This window comes from Tribolium castaneum, chromosome 2 (assembly GCF_031307605.1).
Source record: "Tribolium castaneum strain GA2 chromosome 2, icTriCast1.1, whole genome shotgun sequence".
In the NCBI taxonomy this organism is placed as follows: domain Eukaryota; kingdom Metazoa; phylum Arthropoda; class Insecta; order Coleoptera; family Tenebrionidae; genus Tribolium; species Tribolium castaneum.
Window position 1 is genome coordinate 25,511,995 of NC_087395.1, and position 26,727 is coordinate 25,538,721.

Here is a 26,727-nt window from a genome sequence, read left to right on the forward strand (position 1 = left end):
TAAACCAAGTAAATAAAAAAATTAAATTATTTCAATCCTACACCTGTTTCTCTGATTAAAGTAATAATACCACCTAGTTATTTGTAAATCTTTAATTGAAGAATTTAATTAAAGTAAGTTTTTTTTTCAATACCTAATCCACTAACAGTGTTAACTGGGATAATGCAAATACAATAAAATAAAAAATCGGTGTTTGAATATATTTTATCAAAATTAAAATAAAACTGAAGACGAACAAAAATAATGTCTACCTATAATGATTTTAAAAATAAACAATGTTTCGAAAATTTCCCTTACGATAAAAAATTAACAAATTTTGAAGTTACAATAAATTTTCTAAATATTAAATAATAAATGATAATAAATAGAAATTATTAAATAAACCTTTGTTTGGTTTGACCCTTTTTTCGAGTCAAAAACTATAAAATATTGATATTGAGTGTAATTGAATATAATTTATTAAAAATAAAAAATTCAGAAAACACCAACAAATCGAAACGTTATGTAACGAAAATATCTACTGGAATGAAAAATCACCATATTTTGTAGTAAAGCAATATTTTTTTAAGCAAACGGGGCGTAAATTAATGTAAAATAAGGGTTAGAGCGTCACACTCAAAAATCGCAAGTTCGATCCCCAATCAAGTCGATTTTTTTTCTGTTTTTTTATTAATTTTTTAATTACTTAAATCTCGAAAGCTAATAGTTGCACAAAAATCAGTGTTTGCTGTTAAATACTTAATTTTTTTCCCTCTGTATATAATTTTTCTCAGGTTTTTCTACAGTTAATAATGTTTTGAGTACAAATCTCTTAAGAAATTGTTGCAACTGTAGAAAAATTTTGAAAAAATCAGATGTATGGAAAAAAAATAAATTGTTTAATGTCAAACGCTAAATTTTGTATATTTAACAGTTTTTGAGATATAGCAAAAGTTGTTCACTAACAAAATGCTAATAAAATATTTAAAAAAAAATTAAATACAGCAAAGAATAATAATCCTAATTTGTATCCAACTATGGTTCAAAATCTGTTAAAACCAAAAAAATGAAAGCAAAAAAATTTAATTTTGTAGTCACAATGTAACTTTTTGCCTAAGTAGGTTTGCAAAATGAACTAGACTCTCTACATCCAACTCAAAAATCACGAGTTTGATCCCAAATTTACATTATTAATAGTAAAAAATTAAATAAATTAATTTTGTTGTTAATCCGTGTTGGAAATAAAAAAATTTTAAATAAAATAAAATATGAAAAATATTATTAAAAATTATGACCAAGTGGCTCAAAAACCACGATTTCGATTCAATTTTTTATTTGGAATAAATAAAATAAAATACGTGTATGGAGTAAAAATTTATGCTCGTGTGATACGCAACAACTTGCTCACTTGTGACGAATTTTTTTGCATTTTTTTACAAATCTAATGACGAAAACTGCATTCAGCTGTAAAAAATGCAACTAATTTGCATTAATCGCAGTTAATTACTTATATTCGTACATTTGAAAAATGGATAATTACTTAATAGTGCTCAGTCGTGTTTTAAGTTTTAACTAAGTCATGGCAAGCAAGAAAATGTAATCAGACGTGTTAAAGTAGCTTTTACACATTTTCCATTTTTCCACACAAAGTGGGTAAAGCGCTATTAACCTCACAACAATTTTTGAGTTTGTTTTAAATTTAAATATCTAACATCAGAATTTGAATAATTCAAAAACGATCTAAAGATTGTTTTAATTTATAACGACCTAAAGGCCAACACCTGTCCTAGTAAAAATTCGTTATTCGGACATTAGCATTAATTTTTGCAAAAATCTCGCTGCAATAATGTTGGCCAGCCGTCGGAAGGCAAACACTCGGCCTGAAATGATCAATCAAGGAAGCAACAACGAAAATTTTATAAAAAATAGCTCCAGCCTTGTGTATTTTTAATTAACAAGTGAAGCTAATTACAACTTGTCTGAAATATGTGTTTTATTTTTATGGATAGTTACATCGGAGCCTAACCACGTTCGGACGTGTGTGGTCTGGACAATAGTTGTTTTTTTTTAAATTTTTGAATAAACATCGGTAATGATCGTGTTAAAAATCGTAGTAAAAGGGGGGATGACACCGTGACATGGCATGATAAATTCGGCCTTTTTTCCGAAAAACCCACAGAATAAGCGGCCCGACCCTCGGATGATTAATTATGTAGCGCGTTTGTGGGCCCGAACAGGTAGTTTCTCTTACAGCGAGCAGTTCAGGGGAGCCGTGCCCCTTATCCCGGTCCTGGCGCTCCTCCAGCTTGACGACGGTCGGCTCCTCTAGGTACAATAATCAACACACAACTACACAGTGAGCACTCGAAATCGTCAGCGGCGTCGGCATCGCGACGACAAATACCAATAAGAAGGCGAACTAATGCATACATTCATGGGATTTGATTGAAACTGACTTAATTCGAGCGCCACTTGCCATCGGTGTTCCCCCTGCTGCCTTCCACAACCCCACCGCGCATACATAAATATTACACTATAATTTACGTTTTTTTTTGTTTTATTTTGCTTCGTTGCCCTCCTCTATCAGGGCGGCCATGCATCCGTAAAACCCGCCCAGTTAATAGCACCCTCAATTATGTCGAATGTGCCGACATCTAGCGAACGCATTACAAGGGAAAAGTGCGCTGGTTCGACGCTAGATGGGGGCACAGGGCGAACGCCAAGGCGATGCGATCAAAGCTCACAGCTTTTCGGTTTCTTGAATTTCACACGGAAATTACTCAAAAATTGGAAAAAGTGACGTTAAAAACTGACCAAAACTTATTATCTGCAAACTAAATTGCGTAATTAATTTCAAAATTTCTTTTAATTTTTCCGGAAATGTACTACAATCTACTGGTAAAAGTATATTTTTTCTACAATTCTTTTAGCAACATTTTTCTTACGTGATCCTTATATAAAACAACACCGTGTAGTAAGAAAGTACAAACTAAAAATTCTAACTAATTAAAAAAAATGTAGTTTTGTTTTTATGTGTTATAGATTTAAATTCTGGATTTTGCAGAGCAAACGAATATTAAAATAACATGTCTAGAATCTTTTTTCCCTCACAGATTCCACTGCGTAAAATGAAAAATAAATGAAAATGACCTAAAAATGAATAATTTCTGAACTTTTTCTTGAATATTTTTTAGTGAATCGAAAAACATAATTTTTGTGGATCTAGACTGTAGAAAATCTTTAATTATGGTTCATAAATGAAATAAAATTCAGAAATCAATGTGATGACGATAATAATTGAAATTGCGGTTTCAAAAATTGTGGGTTCAATCCCTGCCCCAGGCAACTTTTTTTTTCTATTTTTAAAAACATTAATAAAACTAAATAAAAAATCGTTATAATTCTAAATATGTATTTCGTTTATTCATAAAATTAATTATTAATTTTTCAACTTAATATTTATTAAAAGGATAATCCATCAACTAAAGTTATAGACAAAAATTAAAAAAAATATTTACTAGTTTGTAAAAATAATAATATGTTCAAACAGTTCCAAATAAATACTAAATAAACTCTTTCAAGAATATTTTTTTTCTCGTATAATGTTATAAAATCAACAAGTTATTTGATTAGAAACAAAAAAATGGCAAATAAAATGAATAGTTCCAGCACACATTTCGACAGTTTTTAGTGAAATTATCAAAAAATTTAATTTCTATAGACAGTAATACATAAGAGCTTTTATGTAAAGCGTGTCTATTAATAATTAAAATCGTTTTCAAAAATTGTGGGCTCAATTCCTGGTCAAGGCAACTTTTATTTCACCTTTTTTTTCAAAGGCCCGCCTGTAACACTAAATAAAAAGTAGTTCCAACATTTCTTTTAATAATAATATTACTACTTTAATAATAATAATAATCATGAATAAAAATCTGGTTGTATTTAATTATTTTTTTACAAATTTTTAGAGAATAAATAATAAAGTTGTAATAAATACCTTATATATTTGCTTATAGATAAAATGTAGAACAGATCTGGATTATTTCTTACAGCAGATTAAAACGAATATTACAGTAAATCAATTATTTAATTTTTTATAAGAAGGTATAAATTATTATTACCAAAGTATTCAATTGAAAAAACTGGAAATAAATAACAATAAAAATAAATTAAGCCAAGTTAAAAATCTGTTGTGATTTTTTTTAATTCGTAATTCTACCTTCTGCATTTAAAAAAAAGAAGAGACAGCTCAGTTATGCGAAATTTAATTTCTGTAGACCAATGAAATTAAATGTTGGTTCTCCCAGCGACACTATTATTTCCTCCAGCTGTACAAAAAGCCAAATCGTAATTAAATAAATTGTGGTGTAATCTGCCCTGACCTACCTTAACTCACCTTACACTTCCTCGTCTTTAATTAAACAAAACAAAAAGAGTTAAATCGACTCAAACATCTCATTTAATCCCTCATTCCTTTGTGCAATTATGCAATTTTATAATTAAAATTAATCTCTCGGAGATAACATTCCTCACAAGCCGCGCGCGGATCCTTGGTATTTCATATTTCCAGAGAAAGTAAAAAGACAGAAAATTACCAGTTTGTAACTCTAATCCCAGACAATTTTCCAGAAATGAAACGCCAAACCCAATTAAAAAACTTTATTGAAAAAATAGAAATCTTTACAACAACTGTACAAAAATACAACAATTTTACATTATTGCTCCCCCAAAGTAATGAACCCATTCCCGCACACATTCTCACTTTTCACCCCGTCACTGCTTTTTTTATTCTTGTGCGTTTTCACATGTTTGGCCAAATGGTCCGATCGCATGAACCTCTTAGTGCAAACATTGCAAGCGAAGCGCTTTTCCCCCGTATGTGTCCTCAAGTGTCTTTGCAATTCATCGGAACGTGTGAATCTTTTACCACAAAACAGCCAATTGCAAACGAACGGTCTCTCGCCCGTGTGCCACCTCAAGTGGGCCTGGAGATGCGAGGTTTTGCCGTAAACCTTATCACAGCCTTGATAATGGCACACGTGGACCTTCTTCGAGGAGGGTTTCTTGAGCCCCACCTCCTCGTTCACGCAGTTCGGACACTGGCATTTAATGCAACGCCTGGCCTTCGAGGAATAGTTTGAGTATTCAACCTTGACAGGGTAGTAGTTTTGCGACCACTGGTACTGCTGCTGGTGGGCGACGTCGCCGGAGTGCTGGTGCTGGAACCAGTACTGGTTGTTGTTGTAGCTGGGGTAGGTGGCTTGGTAATGGGGCGAGAACTCGAGCGGGCTGCGCGCGGGCTCGAGCGGCACCTGGGGCACGTAGCCGTCGCTGCCGCAGGAGGCGGTGGGCGAGACCTGCGGGTAGGGGTCGTACATCCTGGTGCAGGTGGTGGCGAGGAGGTTCAAAGGCGACATCTGTAATGGAATTAGAGATAATAAAATCGTAAGCATTGTAATGAAAGGGTGTCGAAGATGATTACAGTGATTAGAGACACGCACCTGCGGCTGCGCGTTGTTCGGATGGTATTGGAGTTGGACCGAGGAAGCCATCATAGTAGTCACTTAAACGGCGCACTAATAACTGAGATTGCGGCGTCTAAGGGGGCTAAGGATGAGGATCTTGGTGTTTTGGAGGCGGGGCTGCGCGGTCCAAGTGCGCGACATGGGACAGGCCCCAGGGCTGCTGGGCTGGATGGAGATGATGCTCTTAGAGGGATGATGTGGGATAAGTAGCAAGGGAGGTATTGATTCGATAAAGATGAATCGGCGGGTATTCCGGGAAGCGAGTCGGGTTTAATTGTGTTTTGATGGAGATTAAACTTTGTTTGCATAATTTATTTCACGGTTCTTGGTATTGTTTTGCGGAAATGGAAATGTGTTTACATGGAATAACAAAGATTTTGCACACCTTACACGTGTTGGGTCTTTGACGGTGATTAAGGTTTTGTTGGTTTTGGGATTTTTGAACCATTTTATATCTTGGAATTTCGTTTATTTATAAATTATTTGAAACATAAACATAAGATTCTATTCTATTTCATGTTTTTTCGTTTTTTTTTACTCGTTTCTTGTATGATAAAAGAAAAATGAAACAGGATTAAGTGTAATATGTTTATTATTTTAATGTTTACAAGTGTTATTTTCCACTTAACGTTTAATTAAGAGAGTGGAAAATAAAACTAGGAGGTATACCTTATCTACAATACGAAATGTAAATCTAAAAATTTTAAATAAAATAAACTACTATATTTACCTATCGAAAATGAAAATGAAAAAAATCCGTTGTGAAGACGAGTCCGTTATTAGATAATAATATTATAATACACTTCATGGGGTTATCTCTAATAGTTCTGGAGTTATTGCTCGATAAATGTTCCGGACACCCGGAATCGACCAAAATCGCGACAAAAATTGGAAAAATCAAACATCAAAAAATCGAACATATGGACTTTTTTTGGACTTTTAACAACTCTAGAAGGTTGTAAAGACATATATAAATACGAAAAAATATGATTGAAAAAATTATTTTTTTTTTAAATTTCGTTCTCTTTCTTGAAGGTAGGTTATTACTCAGGAAATTTTAGCAAAAAAAATCAAATTTTTAAATCTCATGAAAAGTTCGTATAATACAGAAGATGAGCCGCTGAATTCAATAGAACAAACCGCATTGCTCTACGACTTTTAGTTTTTGAGTTATGAATTTTTTTGTTGAATGTAATTTTCCACTATGACAAATGGCTACCCTAAATTTAGGCAAAAAATTTTAAACTTTTAATTCTTGTGAAAAATTGATATAATATGTAAAATGAGCCGTAGAATTCAATAGAACAAACCGCAATGCTCTACGACTTTTAGTTTTTTTTTATGAATTTTTTTAGTGAAAAACTTTGATCGCCTCTGTAGCCGGAACCGTTGCCCGGAGCGGCTCCGGGTTTAATCGAAAAAATAGAGAAAATTAAGCGCTATCAGATGGTTTTTTGTTCGTTGCTCTAAGTCTTACAGTTTCCGAGAAAAACGCAAAAAAAGGTTTCCATTTTCACTTTTTTTCAATTTTCAACCGCCAATTACGGCGAAACTATTAGAGTTATCGAGAAACGGAAAAATCGAGGACAACCGGAATAAAAAACTCTACAAAACGGCATAGGACTCAAGGCGATATCGGCCAAACGGCCAAACTAAAAGAGCTAGGAGATAACTCTTTTTTCCATCGTAAAGAGCACATCAAAATCTATAAGATAGGATAAGTTTTATTTGATTCTGAGACATTTTTAAAATTGACCATTTTGTAGGGGGGGGTGTTAACTTTTTTTAAATTTTTTTTATTTTCTCATTTACGGCTAAACTATTTCAAAAAATGGAACTGTTTTGATCCATACTTATGCAAAATGATCCGGGGAATCGATTGGCATCGAGAAAATTGCCAAATTCCTAATAGTTTTTTAGTTATGAATTTTTTAAAATTTTAACTATGTTTGCTTTTATTTGCAATTTTCTCGTAAACTAGTAGTCGGAGGACAATGATTTTTTTCAAAAAAATAGATAATTGAAAGAGCTTTCCAACGATAATACACTTCATAAGGTTATCTCTAATAGTTCCGGAGTTATTGCTCGATAAATGTTCCGGGTACCGAAAATTGACCAAAATCGTGACAAAAATTGAAAAAATTAAACATCAAAAATTCGAACATATGGACTTTTTTTTGACCTTTAACAACTGTAGAGGAATGTAATACATATACAAGTCCAAAAACCTACGATAGAAAGAGTTTTTGAATAATTTAATTTTTTCACCTTTTTGAAGGTAAGTGTATTACTCAGGAAGTTTTAGCAAAAAAAAACAAAATTTTAAATCTCGTAAAAAGTTGGTATAATACAGAAAATGAACCGCTGACTTCAATGGAACAAACCGCCCTGCTCTACGATTTTTAGTTTTTGAGTTATGAATTTTTTTGTTGAATAAAATTTTCCACTATAGGAAATGCCTATCTTAATTTTTTGCAAAAAACATTAAAATTTTAAATCTCGTTAAAAGTCGGTATAATACAGAAAATGAACCGCTGAATTCACTGGAACAAACTGTTTTGCTCTACGACTTTTAGTTTTCGAGGTAATAACTATTATAAGGGTTGAGAAGAAATGAAGATTAAGTCGATCGTACGTGTATTCCACGCATTATCGATGAAACTCTTAAAAACCTAACCATTAAAGACTCCTACTGATAGACGTTAATAAACGTATTATAAACGCAAAGTATAAAAATTATTAATTTAATTTAATTGCTACTCCTATTTTTTTCGCAAAATAATTTGTCCATCTGGCAACCAGTAACCGTTTCAGTTAGTAGGAACTAATAACATTAAAAAAATCTAGTTTGCCTTCCCACAATCTTGAATAAAACTTGAACCTTGCAATTCAATATGTTTTCTATTAATTGTGGGCCTTTAAAGTCAGGTAACAAAGCCCTTACAAGCCACAAGAGCGTAAAAATCGTATAAAAGAAATTTCGTGTGACAATAATAAAAGTCACAGCTCGGTCCAGACAAGGATATAAAATCGTCCGATTCTTTCGCCTAGTTTACAAGATTTTCGTTCTGACACTCGTCTTTTGCCGGTCCTGTTAAACTGCGGGGGGTTGCAGCCTCTCGTCGGGAAATTACGACCGGCCTGACCATTCCTCTTTGTTTCATGCCGAAACATATTAGTTTTTTTAATCACTTTCATAACAGCGACCTTCCTTCGAAAACCTATTAGGGAACAAAAACCGACAAACTGTAATTATTGATTAATTAACTCGGACTTGCTGTCGTCTCTGACGACGGCCGTTCGCTCGCTCAACAGGGGGTTGCAGAAATGGGGACAACTATCGACTTGTTTGATACTGGATATTTTTGCAGTCAGGTGCAACTTTGTACCTACTTTCAACCCAAAAAAAAAAAAATTCCTTTCAGACCCATGGGAACGCACTTGACACTTGATATTTCACCCCCTCAACAAATTTTTACATTTGACGCGCTCCTTCTTTCATCTCGACTTATCCCGAAATTTACCACTCTTTAAGCAGATTAAAACAACTCCCGGGAAAATCCCATCAGTGGCTTTACTTAGAAACCCAGATGATGATTTCTCGAGGTCGTAAATCACCTCTTTGACCGTTTCGGAGTCATAAATCAGCAGCCGCAGGCCTCGATGACGACCGCCACCGGACAATGCGGCACATTTTCTTTCGGGCCAAAAGCCAGAAGAATGTTCAAAGACATTTTGTAAGTTCGATAGGCGTGAAACTTGGGATCTATTGCTCTCTATTTTTCGACTAAACGATCGATTAAATCTTGCCGTGACTGTATAGTGTAGGTGCTACTTATGGTAAAGCTTGGAAAATGTTAACTACGAGTTTCAATAAGTGTAATTGCATGCGGCTTTAACACTTTGCAATCTGTGGTGGTTTTTTAATTGGAGAAGGTATAATGAGGTGGCAGAGCTTGATTGTGGCTTTCAATTAATCGTTTCGTAACGTTACTTCGTTTTAAAAAGAGAAAAGCAGAAAAATTACCGCAATCTTCAAGAAAAACTAACTTTGCCACAAAAATCTCTGAATTTATTACGATTTTATCGCCCCAATTTAACCGATTTCGTATCTCTTATAATAACTGAGAATAACTGAAAATCTTGTTTTGACAAGTAAAAAATAAAGTGGAAGACTGAAACTTTGAGCATCACAAATTTCAAGTATTTTGAAAAATATGGTAGAAAATTAGAGGTAAAATTTTGTTCATTAATTAAAAATTTTTGTTTCTAGAGTTCAAGCTTTTTTTTATGTTAAAACCAAAATTTTTACAATTAATATGAATAAAAGAAACGAATTTATTTTAATTAAAATTCCCACTTTTCTACTCAAGCATTAAAAAAATAATTCTCTGAAGCGCTATCTATACCATAAATGCAAATGTACCGTGTTACAGGTATCTGTAACGAAGTTGTGCCACCTATGTGTTTAAGTTATAAGCACGACTTACAGTTTCCTGTAAAATGTTCCGCCCCCATTTATTGGTAATGCAGAAATTAAGTAATGAATTCAAGGGAATACGTATTTTCCCATTTATTTATTTATTTGTTTGTTTTTGTGGATAGAGGAAAAATAAACTCACTCAATAATTATTAATTATTTATTTAGGACAATCAAATTGTGGGGTATTTATAACTTGTTCCAAAAAATAAAACTCGTTCATTACAACAGAATATATTACTATGATATTTAAATGTAATACAATAATTAAAGCATTATCACTCCACTATCTCCTTGCACAACTCCCGATCCTTGAGATCCGAAACAATTCCGGAATGGTCTTTAAGCATCAAATCGTACTGCCCATCCCTAGCCGTCTGTTCTGGCCCTTTGAGGGCATGTTTCCTAATGAAATCAACGACGATTTCGGGAGCAACTTTGGACATTTCGAGCCGATGACCCCAAGTAACGAGTGCCAAAGGCTACAAAAAGTCATTATCAAGCCTTAAAACCCTTACAACTTACTCGTTCTGCTGATAGTAAATTATAAGGCGTAATCACGTGCCTGTAAAGACAGTTTTTGACTAATTTACGTAAAAAATTGACTTCGTTTTGATCAGCACAAGGGTGATACAACATAACCACAGCCCCATGTTCCAGATTATGGACCCAACGTTGGCGAGGCAGAAACACATACTCGCCGTATTTGGCCCAAAGGGGCCGATGCGTCCCGCTAATTAATTAATCAATTAAATTAACAATTCGCAATTATTTCATTACTCACAAAGTTGGCACAATTACGTTGTAGTTGATTGGCTCTGACATGCATTTATGCGGAGCCTGGAATTAATTACTCGTCAAGTTATGAATTAATTAATTGAGTGAGACATACACTGTAAGCTTTAGGGATGTAATCCTGGGAATGTAGAGGGTGTATGTCACTCCGTGGGGCAAAAAACTGCCGCCTATTCAAAACAAAGCAAGTGTGATTGACTGGGTTAAAATCCCAGTCGATTTGTAAATTAGTCTGTCGAAAAAACAAATAATTAATTGCAATTAAGCGAATAATATATTACTTTGGCGTCATCACATTGCCGATTTTTCACCCCCATAACAACCCCGTGTTCAGGGTCGTACATATTTTGCCTGATGGTGGCAACGGGGTTGTTGTCAACCCCCGCCTCAGGGGTGTAGGGGAACCACCCCCCATGCCAATCGTAACTCCCACTTACAGCGTTAATTACAATTAGGAAACAAATTAAAGGTTTGCGGACCATTGTTTATAATTAATTTGCGCGCGGTTACCTTTAAATCATTGTGTTTTGACGTCCTACTTAATTAATTATGTAATTATGGGGCATTTCAAACATTACTTGCGATAAACAGGAATTATCAACGATTTTGACATTTGACACTTTGGGCCTTGAAGTTTTGACAGCGAACCTGGGGCCGCTAAAGTCCCCAGTTGAACGGCGCGTGATGCGAAATGAAATGAAACTTCAACTTGAAATATGTATATTATATAGATTTAAATGAATTTCCTAATTTACATAGGTACAAGTCCACAAGATGAGACTCGATGACTCGGCTTAAGTAACGCAAAACATCTAGAAATAATTCGTACATCGTATTATTGTCTAATGTATAAACTTCCGAAAGCAATAAGGTCACAACTAGTGTATTTACAAGTGAAATGAGGTGATTTCCTAGCGGTTTCATCTTGTGGAGGTTTGCGTGCACATTCATGACATGTTACAAGGAGCAGACATAGACACAGGTGCCGCTAGCTAAGAAGGTCACAACACACGAGTGAGGGGACTGCGCCCTCAACACCAGCGTCGCACTGGAGACAGCCAATTTGTGTTGTATTTTTCCTACCGACTGCGCCAATTACTGACTGACTGTCCCATGAAATGATGAGGTGTCGCTAGTGGTCAGGGAACGTTGCAGTGTACAATTACTAGAACTTCAACAACAGGAGCCTAGACTACGACACGTAGTTGAAGTGTTTTCACATTTGTGCTCGTGTTAGGTTGAAAAGGACACACAGAGAGAATCACAAGTTTCTCCCCTAGCCACTGCCATGAACCGCGATAATTCCCTAAACTATAAATCCTAAAAAAGTCGATGATCTTATAAGATGGTGCGAGTCTAGGCGGTTCACTGGGAGAGTGGCTAGAGGAGCCGATATATAAATATTGCCATTTCTTTGTAAAACTATGCTAATGTCGAACGAAAATCAACAGAGTGTAACATCGTTTTTCCTCTTAAAATAGCCTATTATCTCTACTACATGTCAACTACCTACATGATAAAAAGTATTAACTACATTAATATCTCACTTGTTTGCATCGACACTTAAAGATGCAAGAAAATTTATTATAAGTTTCAAAGATTTTCCAATTGAATTGACACGTATTATAACTTGAATCGCTGGTGTTACAATTCACTACTGCTGTGAATTACTAACTCCCGCCATACTGGAGCTACGCCTATGATTAGGTCCAGTATAAAATCGCCTACATATACATAAATATGACGAAAGACTTATGTTCATTATTACAGAGATCCTTGAAAGCCTAGAAACGTACAAATCAAGACGAACCAACTCAATAGGGATGACGGAAGACAATAACGCTGTGTGATTCCCGCATTTCTTGCGTCACTTGATCGCAATACCCGTGTTTATGGCGCAGGCACAGTCGCCCAAAATGGAAATGACGCGTCATTTCCATCCCGGGCGACTGTACGTTCGAGGTACTGTCTTCCGAGTTAGGCCTTTCAAAATCTACTGATTGTGTGTGCACCCCTCTATAAAGAACAACAGCCTACGCTAATCGCTACGAAGCTAATCGAAAAAAACGGTATAGAAAACAGTAACTCTGTACACTAGTACGCAACATTTCTAAAAGAAATATCACACATGTTCGAACTCAACATTTACATATTATTGCTACAGCAAATGTTTCGAGATTCATTCCTTTTGTTTTTTTATATATTTTACAGTAACTGCTAAGCTACGAAACAAGGTTTCCCCCAAATAATACCTAAACTGTCTCAACAACAAACAATGCAAACTTTTTATGTTTGGAGCAAGCGAAGAAGAACGATGATTAGTCGAGAGCTACCTGCAAGACACCACTCTCACAATAAAAAACGCCAAAAGTCGGGAGAATTACTTACAATTAGCCCCCGAGTCCGAGATAACTTCCGATGGTGACTGTGACTATTAAACCGAGGATTGTTACGCAGACTAAGATCATTATTTTCTTCTGCATTGAAACAAACACAGAACAAGTCAAGGGAAGAAAAGTTAATTATCACACTACGATGTGCCATTGTCACTCGTTTTGATCGCCCAATCAGTTACTTACCCGCCATGTGCATCAAAATAAAATAAAAAACGAATAGAAAAATAAAGTTTAATAATAATTTACATAACAGAAAAATATACAAGGCTGGTGACTATTCTAGCGATTTGCCCAATAAAATAACAAGATAAATAGTTACGTGGAGCTGTCAACGATAAAATAAAACTGGTCGTCTTTGGTATGACTTAATCTACGTTTACACCAATCACAGACTAGGCTTTTACCAAAACTAAACGTTACAGTTTGAGTATTATTAACCGACCGGTGATGCAAACTCATAGATTTCTGATAATTTCTACAAAGAAGAATCGTTGGAATCCACTTACTACACTATATTGCGTTCGCAATATTTTACAAGCTAAAGTGACGTTTTTTTTCCTTCTTTTTTATTGCTTAGATATTACATATTATAGACACAAAACTACCTAAGCTCACTATTACTCGAGATTCAACTCCTTCTCCACACTAACTGGGCAGTTATATTACGTTTTAAATGCAAAAAATAACACGATAAAAAGTCACTTTTAAATCAAAATCAATACACCACAGAGTATATTATATTGCAAAAAGCACTCACAAATAAACGAACGCTCCTCTTTAACCGGGCAGAGTGACCGCCAAAATAATAATTAAAATGATGATAGCTACTATGAGGCAGATTATGATCAGGATCTTTTTCTGGAAACAGAAACAAAATAAAATAAGACGAAGAAACGACGAAATAAAGCGGCAAACGACAGGTGGCGCCACCTTCAAAATTATTCACAGCCAACTTTAAACTGTTTTTTTTTACGTTAAAAAAATGTACAAATTTTTTAATAATAATGGACGTTACCAATTCGTTACCCCCTGTATGTGGTACATTTTTACTCTATTTCATTTTTGCATTTTTTCTACTATTTTTCATAATAAATATTAGGATAACTAATTAATCAAAGCTGAATAAATAAATTAAAGTAAATTCTTTTGTGAGGGCTTTATTTATTGTTGTGATAAAAAGAGCGTAAGAATCTCAAAATTTCCACAACCGATCTGATTATTTATTAAAAAATAATGAAGTCAATTTTGGCGCGTCCACCTGTCGCTTGCAAACAATAACTTCTCACCAAAAAACCGAAAACTGAAACGACATAAAATGCACAAAGCAGGGATTTTCGGGGTGTCTCAGGTGGACCTACCTTTCTCGCTTTGGTCTGATACTCCTGAGCGGCTTTCAGCTCAGACCGTCCTGACTGTACATGATTGGCAGTCAAACCGACGTGATATTCCACTCGATCAACAAGCTCGCCCTATGGTGAAGGGTCAGGGAGAGGGGAAAGGGAAAGAACCCACCAAAGAGAGAGAAACACACCAAGAAAACACCGCAACCAACGATTATAATAATATGTACAAAGTGACAAAGGCACACATGGTAGTTAGTCGAGTTAACCATTAGCGAAAACAAAATAAGAAAAAATCGGTCGGGTCGGGAGTAAAAGGAGAGAGAGAGAGAGAAAAAAAAACGACAAAAAATTAGAAGCGCAAAACACTGTGTTGTTGCTTAAAACTAGGAACAGACTCACCCGTCTCGCTTTGCTTTGGTACTTTAACGCTTTTTTGGTATCTTGGGTCGCTGTTTGGACGTAATCGACAGCGTGCTCGACGTGGTACTCGATACGGTCGATCATTTCGCCCTAAAAAACCCAGCAGGAAGGAGGAGAGAAAAAACTAAGTGTTAGTGATATTAGACAGAAGCGAGAAATAATCATCGAGAGAGAAGGGTATTAATAAGGGTGAGCGGATATTACAGGGTTGGTATTAAGGCCCGCTGGGTAATCTGACCGAAACTATCGCCACATTAATATTCGAGCCAATTACGCGAGATAACCACCAACAAATGACGCTCATTTCATCTAAACACATGATACAAATACGACAAAAACATCGTTCAACGGAAAAAACACCTGGAGAAAATTTATTTCTTTTAGAAAAAAAAACGAACAAAAAAATTAAAACCGAGCGTTTTTTGCCTTAATTAACGTAGCAAACAAAGAGTATTATTTTTTTACGAAATTTGCACAAAAAGTGCTAAAACGCAAAACGGTAATCACTGTCAATTTAATATGGAAATTTTTCTGCTTAGTTTACAAAAAATCCTGCAACAAAAGGTTCTGAAACGCTCGAAAAATAAAAAATAGTAGTATTTTCGACATGAGGTAATAATTTTTGACGTATTTTTACCGAAATTTCGGCATAAAGACAGTTCAGATTCATGTTTAAATCCTTGTAGCAAAGACTGAAAGAAGTTCTGAAACTCGCAAAAAAATTGCGTATTTCAATCAAAAATGTTCAAAAAACGCAAAATTATCGACATAATTTAGTGATTTTTAGCTTGTTTTTGCCGAAATGGTACGAAATAAGCGCATTTCTGTCTAAAAAACGTATTAAAAAAGCAAAAATAATTTAATTTTCGTCATATTTTGATAACTGTTCGGTCATATTTAATAAAATCAGGTAAAAAAACTAAATGTTTCGTTCAAAGTCGTACACAAACTAGTAAAAAAGACAAAAACAACACAATTTTCGACTCGATTTAAGTGCTTCTTCAACTTTTTTTCTCTCAAAATTTTGCAAAATAATTAAACTATAGCATTTCAAGCTCAATTTAAAGAATTCTTTCGCGAAAAATTGCGCTTTTGCTAGAAAAACGTTCGAAAAGGCCCGAAAAAAATTTAATTTTCAAACAAGTTTATTGATTTTTCGACTTAATTTAGCCAAATCTCGCAAAACACGTGCTTAATAGTATATCAAAAACAAAAAAAAGTGATTTTCGAGGAGATTTTGTGATTTTTGACCCAAAAAATAAAAAAAAACAATTTAATCTCGTGGAAAAAGTGCTTGAAGACAAAAATAACACTATTTTTGACATCATTTAATACTGTTTAACTCATTTTTAATGAGATAAATAACATAATTTTCGATTCAACTAACCGGTTTTTTGACTGATTTTGACAAATTTTTGCGAAATAACAAACTCTAACTAAAAACTAACAAAAATTTAAAAAATAAAAACAACAGCATTTGTCCGACTAAATCTGTTAATAGCTTGTTCATGATTTGTTAAAGTTTCGGCTCAATTTCGCATAAAAAAGACTAAAACCAAGACGTTTTTCGACTTTATTTGGCTTTTTTTCGACTTGTTTATAATTTTCACAGTTAACTTAGCAAAATTCCGCGAAATTGTTGAATTTTTTAACTAAAAAACATGGACAAAGTCTTGAAAAAAAGATAACTCTTGATATGATTAGGTACTTTACCTTTTAAAGCGTTAAAAAAATGGTCCCTTACCTGGTTCTCGACTAGCATGGCCATGTCCATGAACATGTCGTGCAGTTCTTTGATTGAATTTTCTAATTTGATAATATCAGCGTGTCGCGCTTCGATATCAGCTAGGGTTTGCTTGGCTTGTTGCGTTTCCATTATGATCTAAAATTGGGGATTAATCCCTGAAACTTTCCTAGATTGAAATTACGTACACCTTGTGTGAAGACGGCCGAATTGCCCTGTTCTAACATCTCTTCTAATTCTTCATTAGTTGTCGATCTGCCGGCTGCAATAAAATCATCGCAATAAACTTGCGATCAAATCACTCGGCGAAAAACTTACTGATTTCTAATTGTCTTTGTATTCTCCCTTTACATCGTTCTCTGTAATCCGTCTGCGTCCGATTATATTCCGTCATGACTTCTACGAACTTTCGGGATAACGTCGAGTGTTGCGTTTTCCGTATCCTCAAATCCGCCGACGATTTATTCGTTTGTTCTTCTTGCTCTATGTTTTGTTCTATCACTAAAAAAGCGATCAAAATTTGGCACTTTTACGCAATTTATTTATTTTTTTTGGTACCTTTAAGCTTGGCACGGACTTTATTGGCAGTTTTCTTGATATCGGCCATTAAATCTTCAAGTTCTTGTTTCGTTTCTGAAATTAAGAAAAATTACATTACATCGCATTTAATTATTCAAGTCAATAATCGATTTCTACGAGCAGGTGAAACGCCCGCTCCTCACCTGGACTACTACAACAGGTAAAAATGGAAGTCATCGACTTGATTAATTCACTGTCAATAAAACGGCGAATTGGGAACGAGGCGATTTTTAACCAACTTAAATTCACCTCCCTCAGCATATTTCAATTAACTCAAAATTGGCGGTACCGGAGAAAAATCAAACAAATAAATTCGTTTTATTACTTGGAAGCGATTTGCATCTGAACGACTATTGATAAATGTATAAAATATGAAATTATGAGATCCGTTCAAGCAGCTCGATACCATTGAAAGCAACTTGCTATCTTGCTAGAAATCTAGAACTTTGTGCATTGTGAATTGAGAACGTAACCGGAAGTAAGGCGGAAATTCGGGAAACTCCGTCTCTGAAGCTAATTCTAATACTATGGAAAATGCTTTTAGGCCACGATTGGCTTAAAGAAGTTTCAAAAAGGCAAAAATAACACCACTTTTTTATTAAATTTTGTGAAATAATTCAGACGAAAATCCGTTACAAATACTGATTAGTGAATTTTTAGCGTTCTCTTTGACATAATTTAGACAAAAATACCGTTTTCAGCAAAAAAAAACATTCGGAAATCAATTAAAAGGACGAAAATACTGTCAGAATCTGCAAAATTTAGTATTTTTTTAGCAAAAAATGATCAAAAGTGATTCTAATGGATGGTTTTAGGCAAAAATTTAACTTAAAATCGAGCTTAAAGGCCTGAAAATAACAAAAGTAACAATATTTTCGGTTCAATTTTCAACTTGTTTTGACGATATTTTGAAAAATCATTAATTCTCCAACTTAGAAAAGCAAAAAAGAAGAAAGAAACTGATGGAATAGTTTTTCTGAGCCAACATTTGGGAGAAAAAGAACTAAGTATTATTATATTATTATAATTTTTCGGTGAAATTTGCCGTTTTAAACTCAAAAAAGTTAAAAAAAACTCTTTTTGGACTTTAGTTTTTTGGTGTAAACACGTAAATAAACCAAAAAAACAGCGTTTCAGATTCAATTTGAAGATTTTTGGGTTTCTTTTTGACGAAATTTTACTTGAAAATGACAAAAATAACATTATTTTTGGCTCAATTTTTAAGAAGTTTTGATGAAATTTGCTTTTTTAGAAATTTTTTGTTGTCTTTTTTCTTTAGTTCTCTATCATAATCTACTAATTTAAGAAATTAAAGAAAAAAAGTATAAAAAACACGCAAAATGTCCTACTTTTCTAGATATTGTGATAATTTTTCGGTCAAATTTAGCGATATTTTGCAAAGTAAAAAGCAGCTTTTAACTAATTTTAAACTTTAATCCCCCTTTAACCCCTTTAGGGACTAAATAACTATAAAGAATTACATTGTCACGCAGATTACGTAAGTATGCAAAATTTCAATTCATTCGGACAACAGGAATCCTTTCACATTTGGCTTGGAATATATGGAAAAAGCAAGTTTTTTTGCTTTTAAAAACAGCTGTTAGCTTCAAAATATCAAAAATATGTATAATACTATTTTCGATATAACTAGTTTTCAGCTTCTTTTTAACGAGATTCGCGAACAAATTGCGTTTATGTTTTAAAGACGTGCTAAAATTGATAGGAAAATGCTTTCATGTTATTACATTTTCGGTTACAAAAAATTTCAAGCCGTGGTTAAATGTTTAAATAACGTAAAAAAGCTAATTCCATTCGAAACACTTCGCTACGTTTACAAAAATCGTCACGGAAAAAACTCGTAGTCGATCAAATTTGCCTCGAACCAGTGTTTTAATGTTCCAGACGTAAAAGTTTGGCTTAAAACTCGTAACTTTTTGTTGAAAATCTCGCCTCGTATTTCAATTCGGTTTATTCCCCATTCATCACAATATAAATTGAGATTGTTCGTCGGCGTGAAACTTTTCACCGGGAATGCTCTTATTAAACTTTTTTTCAGCTCGAGATTTGCGCTAAATATTTAAGCAGCTCGTTTCAAAACTCGGTTAATGAGATACGCTAATATCGGCCAAAAATAGGGAATCTTTTAATGTCGCCTAACACAAAAAAAAACGATTTCGAGGAGCTAATTTCAGCGTATTGTGTGTTAAGTACTTTTCCAACAATAGGAATGTATTTGTTGACGATCGATTCAACGACCAGTGGTTAGGTTCTCATGCTTTATTACCGACACTACATTTAATATCTAAATAAATGATTCTTTCATCGCATTAACGCGATTGATCTTAGCGTCCAGGCAAACAGTTGTAAATTTCCGCAATTCCAGTTTGAATTAAACGGTGTTTTTTGTATGCAGATTTAAATAAATCGTGTGTCTGGATCTAGGGACACTTTTCCCGCTTGCTTTCTCTCGCGCTACCGCAGATGATAAACTAGGGAATACCTAAACGTAACGTCCTTAAACCCCTTATTGATCTCGACCGAGTCCTAGATTTACTCTAGGGCACAAAAAATTTTAGCCCTTGACAAGCACACCATCGATCGGCGTATTTTCATTCAACTCGAGCCGAGTAATTGGCGAAAAGTTTCCCCGATTCATATTTGTTGCTTTTGGTACGTTAGTCCCGAAAGAATCGTGATTTCGTATGAAACTTCGTTTCTCGCCTTGGACGAATTTTTTGCCTCTCTTTACGTTCCAATTTTCAGATGATAACTCATGTCTTGAGACGCCATTAAGTGCGGATATTTCGAGGCGAGGCGAGTATTAAATTTTTAAGACAGCAACAGGGGGATTTAATTTGTCAAAAACTGTTATTCTCTCAATAAAAATTCCGCCTTTCTCTGGCTTTTGATTAATGTTCGGCGACCTTTGCATTCCCGCCCCCGCAATAAACATCTTTCGCCGACTTTTTGTCTTGCGTGTGGGCGAGACTATAAACATGTAGGAGTTGCATCCGAAACTATAACGATTGGTTTTATCAAAATGGAACAAACATTTGCGTCCATTTCTGCGTAAAGTTCGATTAAAACCGGCGCCTCCACCAAAATACGCTCCTCGAATTACGCAATAAATTCATTTCAATCAACACTTACGTGCGATTTCTATTTTTAAAGCGGGCACGTTTATTGGATTTTAGATTAGAAATGTGCGAAAAAAATTGTTTGAATGTTAGTGAGTGAGAAGCGTCCGAGTTAATTGTAATAATTGGGCTGTTTGCAATAATGGAGCGGACGCTTTGATCTCCGACGCTGGAATTGTGTTATTTAGCGCAACAATTTGTTTAATAAAACCACTCGAAATAATATCAATGGGAAGAGGGTTTATCGGAATTTCGAAAATGTTACGAAACAATTCCACTACTTTAACTAATTCATTGTTTAATCTTATCGATCGGAAAAAAATATCCGACAATTCCGACAAATAAATAACCTTTTCTCCTCTTTATTATAAAAATTGTGACAATATTTACAACAAAAGTTATAATTCGTGAAAACACTAATAAAAATTATTAAACTAATTAACTTTTGGGGTTTTTTCTATGTAATTCGGTAATTTTTCATCTAAATTCAGGAAAATTTTTCGGAAAAAACTTAGTTTTAACCTCAAAAGACTCGAATTCTAGTATAAATGGCTAACTTTTCAGCTTTTTCAGTCTGTTTTCAACAACACTTTGCGAAATAAATGCGTTTCTGGCTGAATAACGGGCTCAAAAACGGAAAAAATTAGAAAATTTTGTATGTAAATTGGTGATTTTTTGATATTTTCTAGTAAAATCTCAAAAAACAACTGAGATTTTTGTTCTACAAGGTGTATGTTAAAAAAAAAACAAAAGTAGCTTAACATTTTTATTGTAAAAAGTTCTTGAACAATAAAAGAATTTCTGGTTGAAAAGTGATAAAATAATATATACACCTATTTTTAGTAATTTTTTTTCTAAAAAAGGTAGATTTTCTCTCAAAAACGTGTTTAAAAATTTCAAAAACGCCGAATTCATACAATTTTCGATCAAACTTGGCAAAATTTCGGCTTGTTTTTTAGAAAATATTGGAGATAATTCCTTTTCTAAATATAATTATTCAACAAAATATAGTGATTTTTCACTCAATTTTTCAAAAGAAACTGAGAATATATTTTTAAACACGTGTTTATTTGCTTGAAAAATATAAAAATAACACATTTTACCAAACTTTATAGTTTTTTAGAAAAGACTTCGCCCAAAAACGAGCTAGATCGAGTGAACCTAGTCAAAAATTTAACCTGGCAAAATAAAATATCAAACGTTAAAAAAACATAATTTTTTGTTCTGAAACTCAAAAAATGTGCTTAAACTCATAAAAAAGACAAAAATATTATAATTTTTGGTCTATTTCAGTGATTTTAAAGCTTAGTTTTAACTTTGAAGAAAGTTTTGCGAAATAATTAAGTATCTAGCTGGAAAATATGCTAAACACTTGAAAAACAAGAATAAATGATGTATTGTTAGACTTAATAACTTAGTGCTTTTTCGATGTCCTTTACAAAATATCGCACATATTTGTTAAGTAAAATTCTTGTACTAAATACAATTTTGCACAAAAATATCACAAATTTCAACTTCCTTCGATTTTAGACGTTTTTTTGTAAAATAAATCAGTTACATATTGATATTTTTAATAAGGTTTTCGTTACAAACCAGTACAATTTTTACTGGATGTCTGGGATAATTTCATACAAAAACGATTATTTATTATGAAAACTACCATTTTTCAAACAGAAAAAATAACCCAGTGACTAATATTAGCTAACAATGCTATTTAGACTCGATTTGCTCTAATCAGAGGTCAAGTCACGCGAGTTTTTCCGACTTTATTTCTACATTTGTCTCTATATTTAGTTATGAATGATTCCATCAGGCTGTGTTTGTTAATTACGCTCACATTTAGTTGCAATTAAATAAATGTGAGTAAGCCCGCCCTCGCCACTCCCGCGCATTTCCACAATTTGAATTCGTAAATTGGCGATATATCCTCGATTATTACATTCGCGACCGCGTTTTGATAAAAGACATCCTGTGCGAAAGGTCGCAAGCGGTCGATATCGCGCCGACTTCCTCTCAACCTTTCTATCTTTCGGTGGAGAAAAAATGCAACAACCTGAACCTATCTACAAAATTCGCAGCAAGTCTGGATCGAATCAATCCATAATTCGCGTGACTAAGCAAGAGGGTCGACGACAGATTGTAATCTCGTTTTCTGCAAGACACGCGATTTTTTCCACAGAAAAAATGACTACTTAGTTAACGACAAAACTCAGTACAAGGCGTAAAAATTCAATTTCGGAGAGTCTGAATCGTAAAATGCTGATGTTACGACTTACTTTCATCACTTTGCGGCGCTGAAAGTATACCACTGTGTTTCTTCTTCACTTCTTCTACATTTGCTTGGATCTTATCTATCATGTCTCGTATGTCTTCCACCTAGAACAAAAGAAAGTGGATTAAGGGATTTGTTTGATGTGCCCCTCGACCAAATTAGATTGTCATTTGGTTAATCTACCAATTCGAATTGCAAATCCCCAATGAGAGTGTTTCAATAACTTGTTGCACATTTGGCGAATTTCATCAACTCGCAAATAACGCTAGAATTTATGTTTATGTAGCGTTAGAGCTGCTGACATTAGTACATCCTCGGGGAACCATCGCACAGGATGGCCTTAGTGCTGTTATCGTGTAAAATAATATCACCTCCAAGGCTATGGAGATAATGTGGCTAAAGAGGGTGGCGTTGACACGAAAAAAATATTCAAGTGGTGTTATATGCGAACAGGAGATCGTTGCGAGATAAATTGGCAACGTTTATGTTCGACGCTTTTCAGCGATAAATTCGATTCGTTTTGATACTTTGCCGAAGGCGACATTACGGCAATTTTTACCCATTGTTGCACTTTATTGCCCGTTTATTGGTCTCTTCTGACAAAAAACAAATAATTTCGATTTAATCTCCATAACTCAAATTAATAACAACTTTTGAAATTTGTAGTTTTTTTTTAATGTGGATATGTAAAAAACCAAAATAATTACTACAATCCACCTCAATCATTAACAGTTTTAACTCAAATTTCATCAATAAGTAATCATTTTTCGTATCTTTTGACTCGTTTAATTTTTTTTTTCAGCACAATTTGCTTCAATAACAAGTCTTTTTATTGATGTATTAATACTTTATATGACAAAACTGTATATTTATTTTGCCGAACGTAGTTCAAGCCTAATAACATATATTATTTTTTCTACAAACGTAATTAAATTGATGACAGTTTTTTTTTAAATATTGGTTCTATCTTTGCTGCATCACAAGAAATCGACGTGTGACACGTCAAATTTTCCATAAAGTGGGAAACATTTTGGTAAAAATAAAAATACTTAGGCACAAAAGTAGAACTTTTATTCTATGGTTGAAAAGAAGCATTCAAGTCACGTTTGCGGATAAAAGTATTAAAAGTCGTATAAAAAAACTTAAAAAAAGTATGATTTGATTTTAAAAAAAAAATAAAAATGTAAATTTTAAAATTATAAATAAATATTCATATTTCCTTTTTGACAATAAATAAATGGTTTCGATTGGTGTTTGCTTCCAACAGACGACTCTTCTAATTGGTCAAATTCTTATCCAATCATTTGTTAAAAATAAAGACAGGCCAATCAGACGCACGTTTCGTTGCTCTCTTTTTTGGACCTCATTTATAATTCAAAATAGATTGTAAAGATAAGAACCAATCCGAAGATAAAAAGAGCAATACGTCAAATTTTGAGCACTATTTAATTCAATTGGTTTTCTTTCCGCTTTGCACGGCCCTAATTGGTCAAGTGTTTGCCTTGTAAATCCCGACCAATCAGAAATCGCAAGAACACACAACAAAAAGTCACAACTGTGTCCCAATTGGTCGCAGTTTAAAGCCGGGCGTTTGTTTGTCTTTTTTGACGACCAATTAAAACACCGAGATAAGAAATGCACTCGAGTTTCCTTATCGAAGCAAAAAAATATCGTGCGTCCTCTAATTTCAATTTAAATAAACATACCAAAAAAAAACAGTTGTCATTCATTAATTTTTGTTATTGTGAGCAAAATATGAGTCCTTTGTTAAGCCTGAACGACTAGATAAACCCACAACTATACGAGTCCTTTCCTTTTCCTCTTCACGCAATGTATTCGATAAAACTTCATGAATAAAGCAACGAGTGAATCACAAACGAGCACAAATAATAGTTGTGCTCATACTTTGAAACAGTTCATTGACAGGTGGCTTTTGAAATTAAAAAAATCGACAACGAAACAAATTAGTCTAATTAACAGTCACGTGACCGAAATGACAAAACAAAAACTCATTTAACACTAGTTTTGGCCACACGACGACCCGTTCATCAATTAGGCAAAAAACCATTCCGTGTTACACCTGACCCATAATCACGTCGTATAATTTTTATTAAGTGTTGAAATTTTTCACAAACGACACTAACTTATTTATTTGCCTATTTTATTTATCAACAATGAGTCATGCAGCCTTCAATAAATTCTCTGATAAAACCGATAATTAAATAAAAAAGCCGCGTCATCTACGAAAGACACGTAAAAAAATAAAATAAAAATCTCGTCCAGAACTTATAATTTTTCCAAAACGTCCTTGACTCTTAATCAAATTGGATGAAATCCCTAAACAGGGATCATGCATACTAAAGAGGAAACTTTAATTAATTTAGAGCACTGTTTTAGCGCTGGGGTTTTATTTATTTCGGCGAGATTTATTGACGAAAATCGCGTTTTTGACATTAAAACTGTCTGAAATTCAAATTCGACAAATTGCAAATTACATGCAAATCGACGTTTCCACATATTTCATGACGGAAGCGGCAGGATAAACTGGATTTCCGGCCGAAATTAAGTTGGCAATATTGTCAATTGTGACGTTTTTTGATGGTCAATGCTGGCAACTGAATTTCAAAGTCATGGCCCACTTTGACCGGCAGGTGGTTGGTAACAGTGAATTTCGGAGATTAACGTGCAAAAACGTCACTTTCATTAATCATAACATCTGATGAAGATTAGATCAGATTAGGTAATGACTCACGCGTCATATGAAACATCTCTTTTATAATGACCTGATTAGGGAAAAATGTCGTTACTAACTGAACAAAAGGCAAATTCACCCTCGTTAACAGGTGCCATGACCTGATCAAAGTGGGCTGCGTTTTTTGACAAGTGTACAGGGCCGCCTCGCTTAAACGAGGTTAATTACCTCGCCAAAAAATGCATCCATGAAGCCGTCGCGGCCTTCGACGTTGACAGCCACATCGTCGGGGCCGACGTCGTCATCGTCGCTCTGGGCCTGCAAAAAATTTCAAAATTTTTATCGGAAAAATGACAAATCAAAGGGGTGGGGCGATGACAAAAGACTAACGCTTCGTCCACCTAACCTAATTGCCACTAGATCCAAGCGAAATCGCGATTTCGGCGGGGAAACCCCGGAATTTTCGTTGGGGGTTGTTGGGAACATTTGGTGAATCACCGAATTAATTGGATTTGTGGCGAATTAGCGAACGTGTGCGTGATGGAAAAATGCTTACAGCGACAAGGGCCGCCAATCTGTCTTTAGTCATCTTGGAGGAGGCTTAATCACACCGCACGGAAAACGTGTGTTTTATAAATGAATCCCATTCAAATTATTTAACACAAACACTAAAACTAGACCCGAGAAACCCAACACTTTCATCGGAACACGAAAATCGATAGAAGGGAGCTGCAGTGCTGTTGCGCGAAACTAGCGTCTGGCCCGTGCCGGTCTACAAATGTTCGATCAGTCGAAATGTTGCGAGCGAGGTCGGAACAGTACGAACGGAGACCATAACGGACTTCTCATTTCAGCTGGGCTGGTTAAGTCTAAAGAGTTTTCTGAGTATTTTAAAAATAATTACATTAACAATCGGCATTGATGGGCATATTGGAATAGTGGTTTTTATGGAAATATGTTGCGCGTGGCTGGGGCTTCGCCCCAGTTAACTAAAAGGAAACAAACCCCACGACCAATTAAACTCGAAAACGTGGAACTCGAAACGTGGAATAGTGTTTATGTTTATGAACTGTACGCCACCCTAGCTCCATAAAAAAACACTATTCCACGTTTCGAGTTCCACGTTTTCGAGTTTAATTGGTCGTGGGGTTTGTTTCCTTTTAGTTAACTGGGGCGAAGCCCCAGCCACGCGCAACATATTTCCATAAAAACCACTATTCCAATATGCCCAGCTGAAATGAGAAGTCCGTTATGGTCTCCGTTCGTACTGTTCCGACCTCGCTCGCAACATTTCGACTGATCGAACATTTGTAGACCGGCACGGGCCAGACGCTAGTTTGCGCGAACGCGCATGCGCCCGAATTC

The 26,727-nt window shown here is 34.5% G+C and overlaps 5 protein-coding genes across 8 annotated transcripts in view; 1 reads left to right on the forward strand and 4 right to left on the reverse strand.

The window, feature by feature from the left end:
• Sp8 (Sp-like zinc finger transcription factor) overlaps positions 1-2,438 on the reverse strand; it is a 45,214-nt gene extending 42,776 nt beyond the window's left edge. The window contains exon 1 of the mRNA XM_064359988.1: positions 2,231-2,438. The gene's annotated coding sequence lies outside the window, so the exon portion shown is untranslated. The remainder of the gene's footprint in view (positions 1-2,230) is intronic.
• Ran overlaps positions 1-26,727 on the forward strand; it is a 93,849-nt gene that overhangs the window by 65,782 nt on the left and 1,340 nt on the right. The window lies entirely within an intron of this gene.
• Btd (buttonhead) lies at positions 4,695-5,534 on the reverse strand. The gene is given in 2 exon segments (NM_001114320.1): positions 4,695-5,396; positions 5,481-5,534. Coding segments are annotated over 2 exon segments (756 nt in total).
• On the reverse strand, positions 10,203-11,414 carry LOC658689 (uncharacterized protein). The gene is made up of 5 exons (XM_965053.5): positions 11,061-11,414; positions 10,877-11,011; positions 10,769-10,824; positions 10,510-10,717; positions 10,203-10,466 (listed from the first exon to the last, which is right to left on the reverse strand). The coding sequence occupies exons 1-5, from the start codon at positions 11,259-11,261 to the stop codon at positions 10,263-10,265; spliced, it is 804 nt and encodes a 267-aa protein (XP_970146.1). The 5' UTR covers positions 11,262-11,414; the 3' UTR covers positions 10,203-10,262.
• Positions 11,483-26,517, reverse strand: Syx1A (Syntaxin 1A). Of its 4 annotated transcripts, XM_008200121.3 has the most exons (10): positions 25,919-26,508; positions 25,591-25,680; positions 22,675-22,774; positions 17,241-17,315; positions 17,001-17,183; positions 16,871-16,944; positions 16,683-16,820; positions 14,918-15,028; positions 13,168-13,256; positions 11,483-13,112 (listed from the first exon to the last, which is right to left on the reverse strand). In XM_008200121.3, exons 1-9 carry the CDS (start codon positions 25,949-25,951, stop codon positions 13,170-13,172), a joined length of 891 nt encoding a protein of 296 aa, XP_008198343.1. In that variant the 5' UTR covers positions 25,952-26,508; the 3' UTR covers positions 11,483-13,112; positions 13,168-13,169.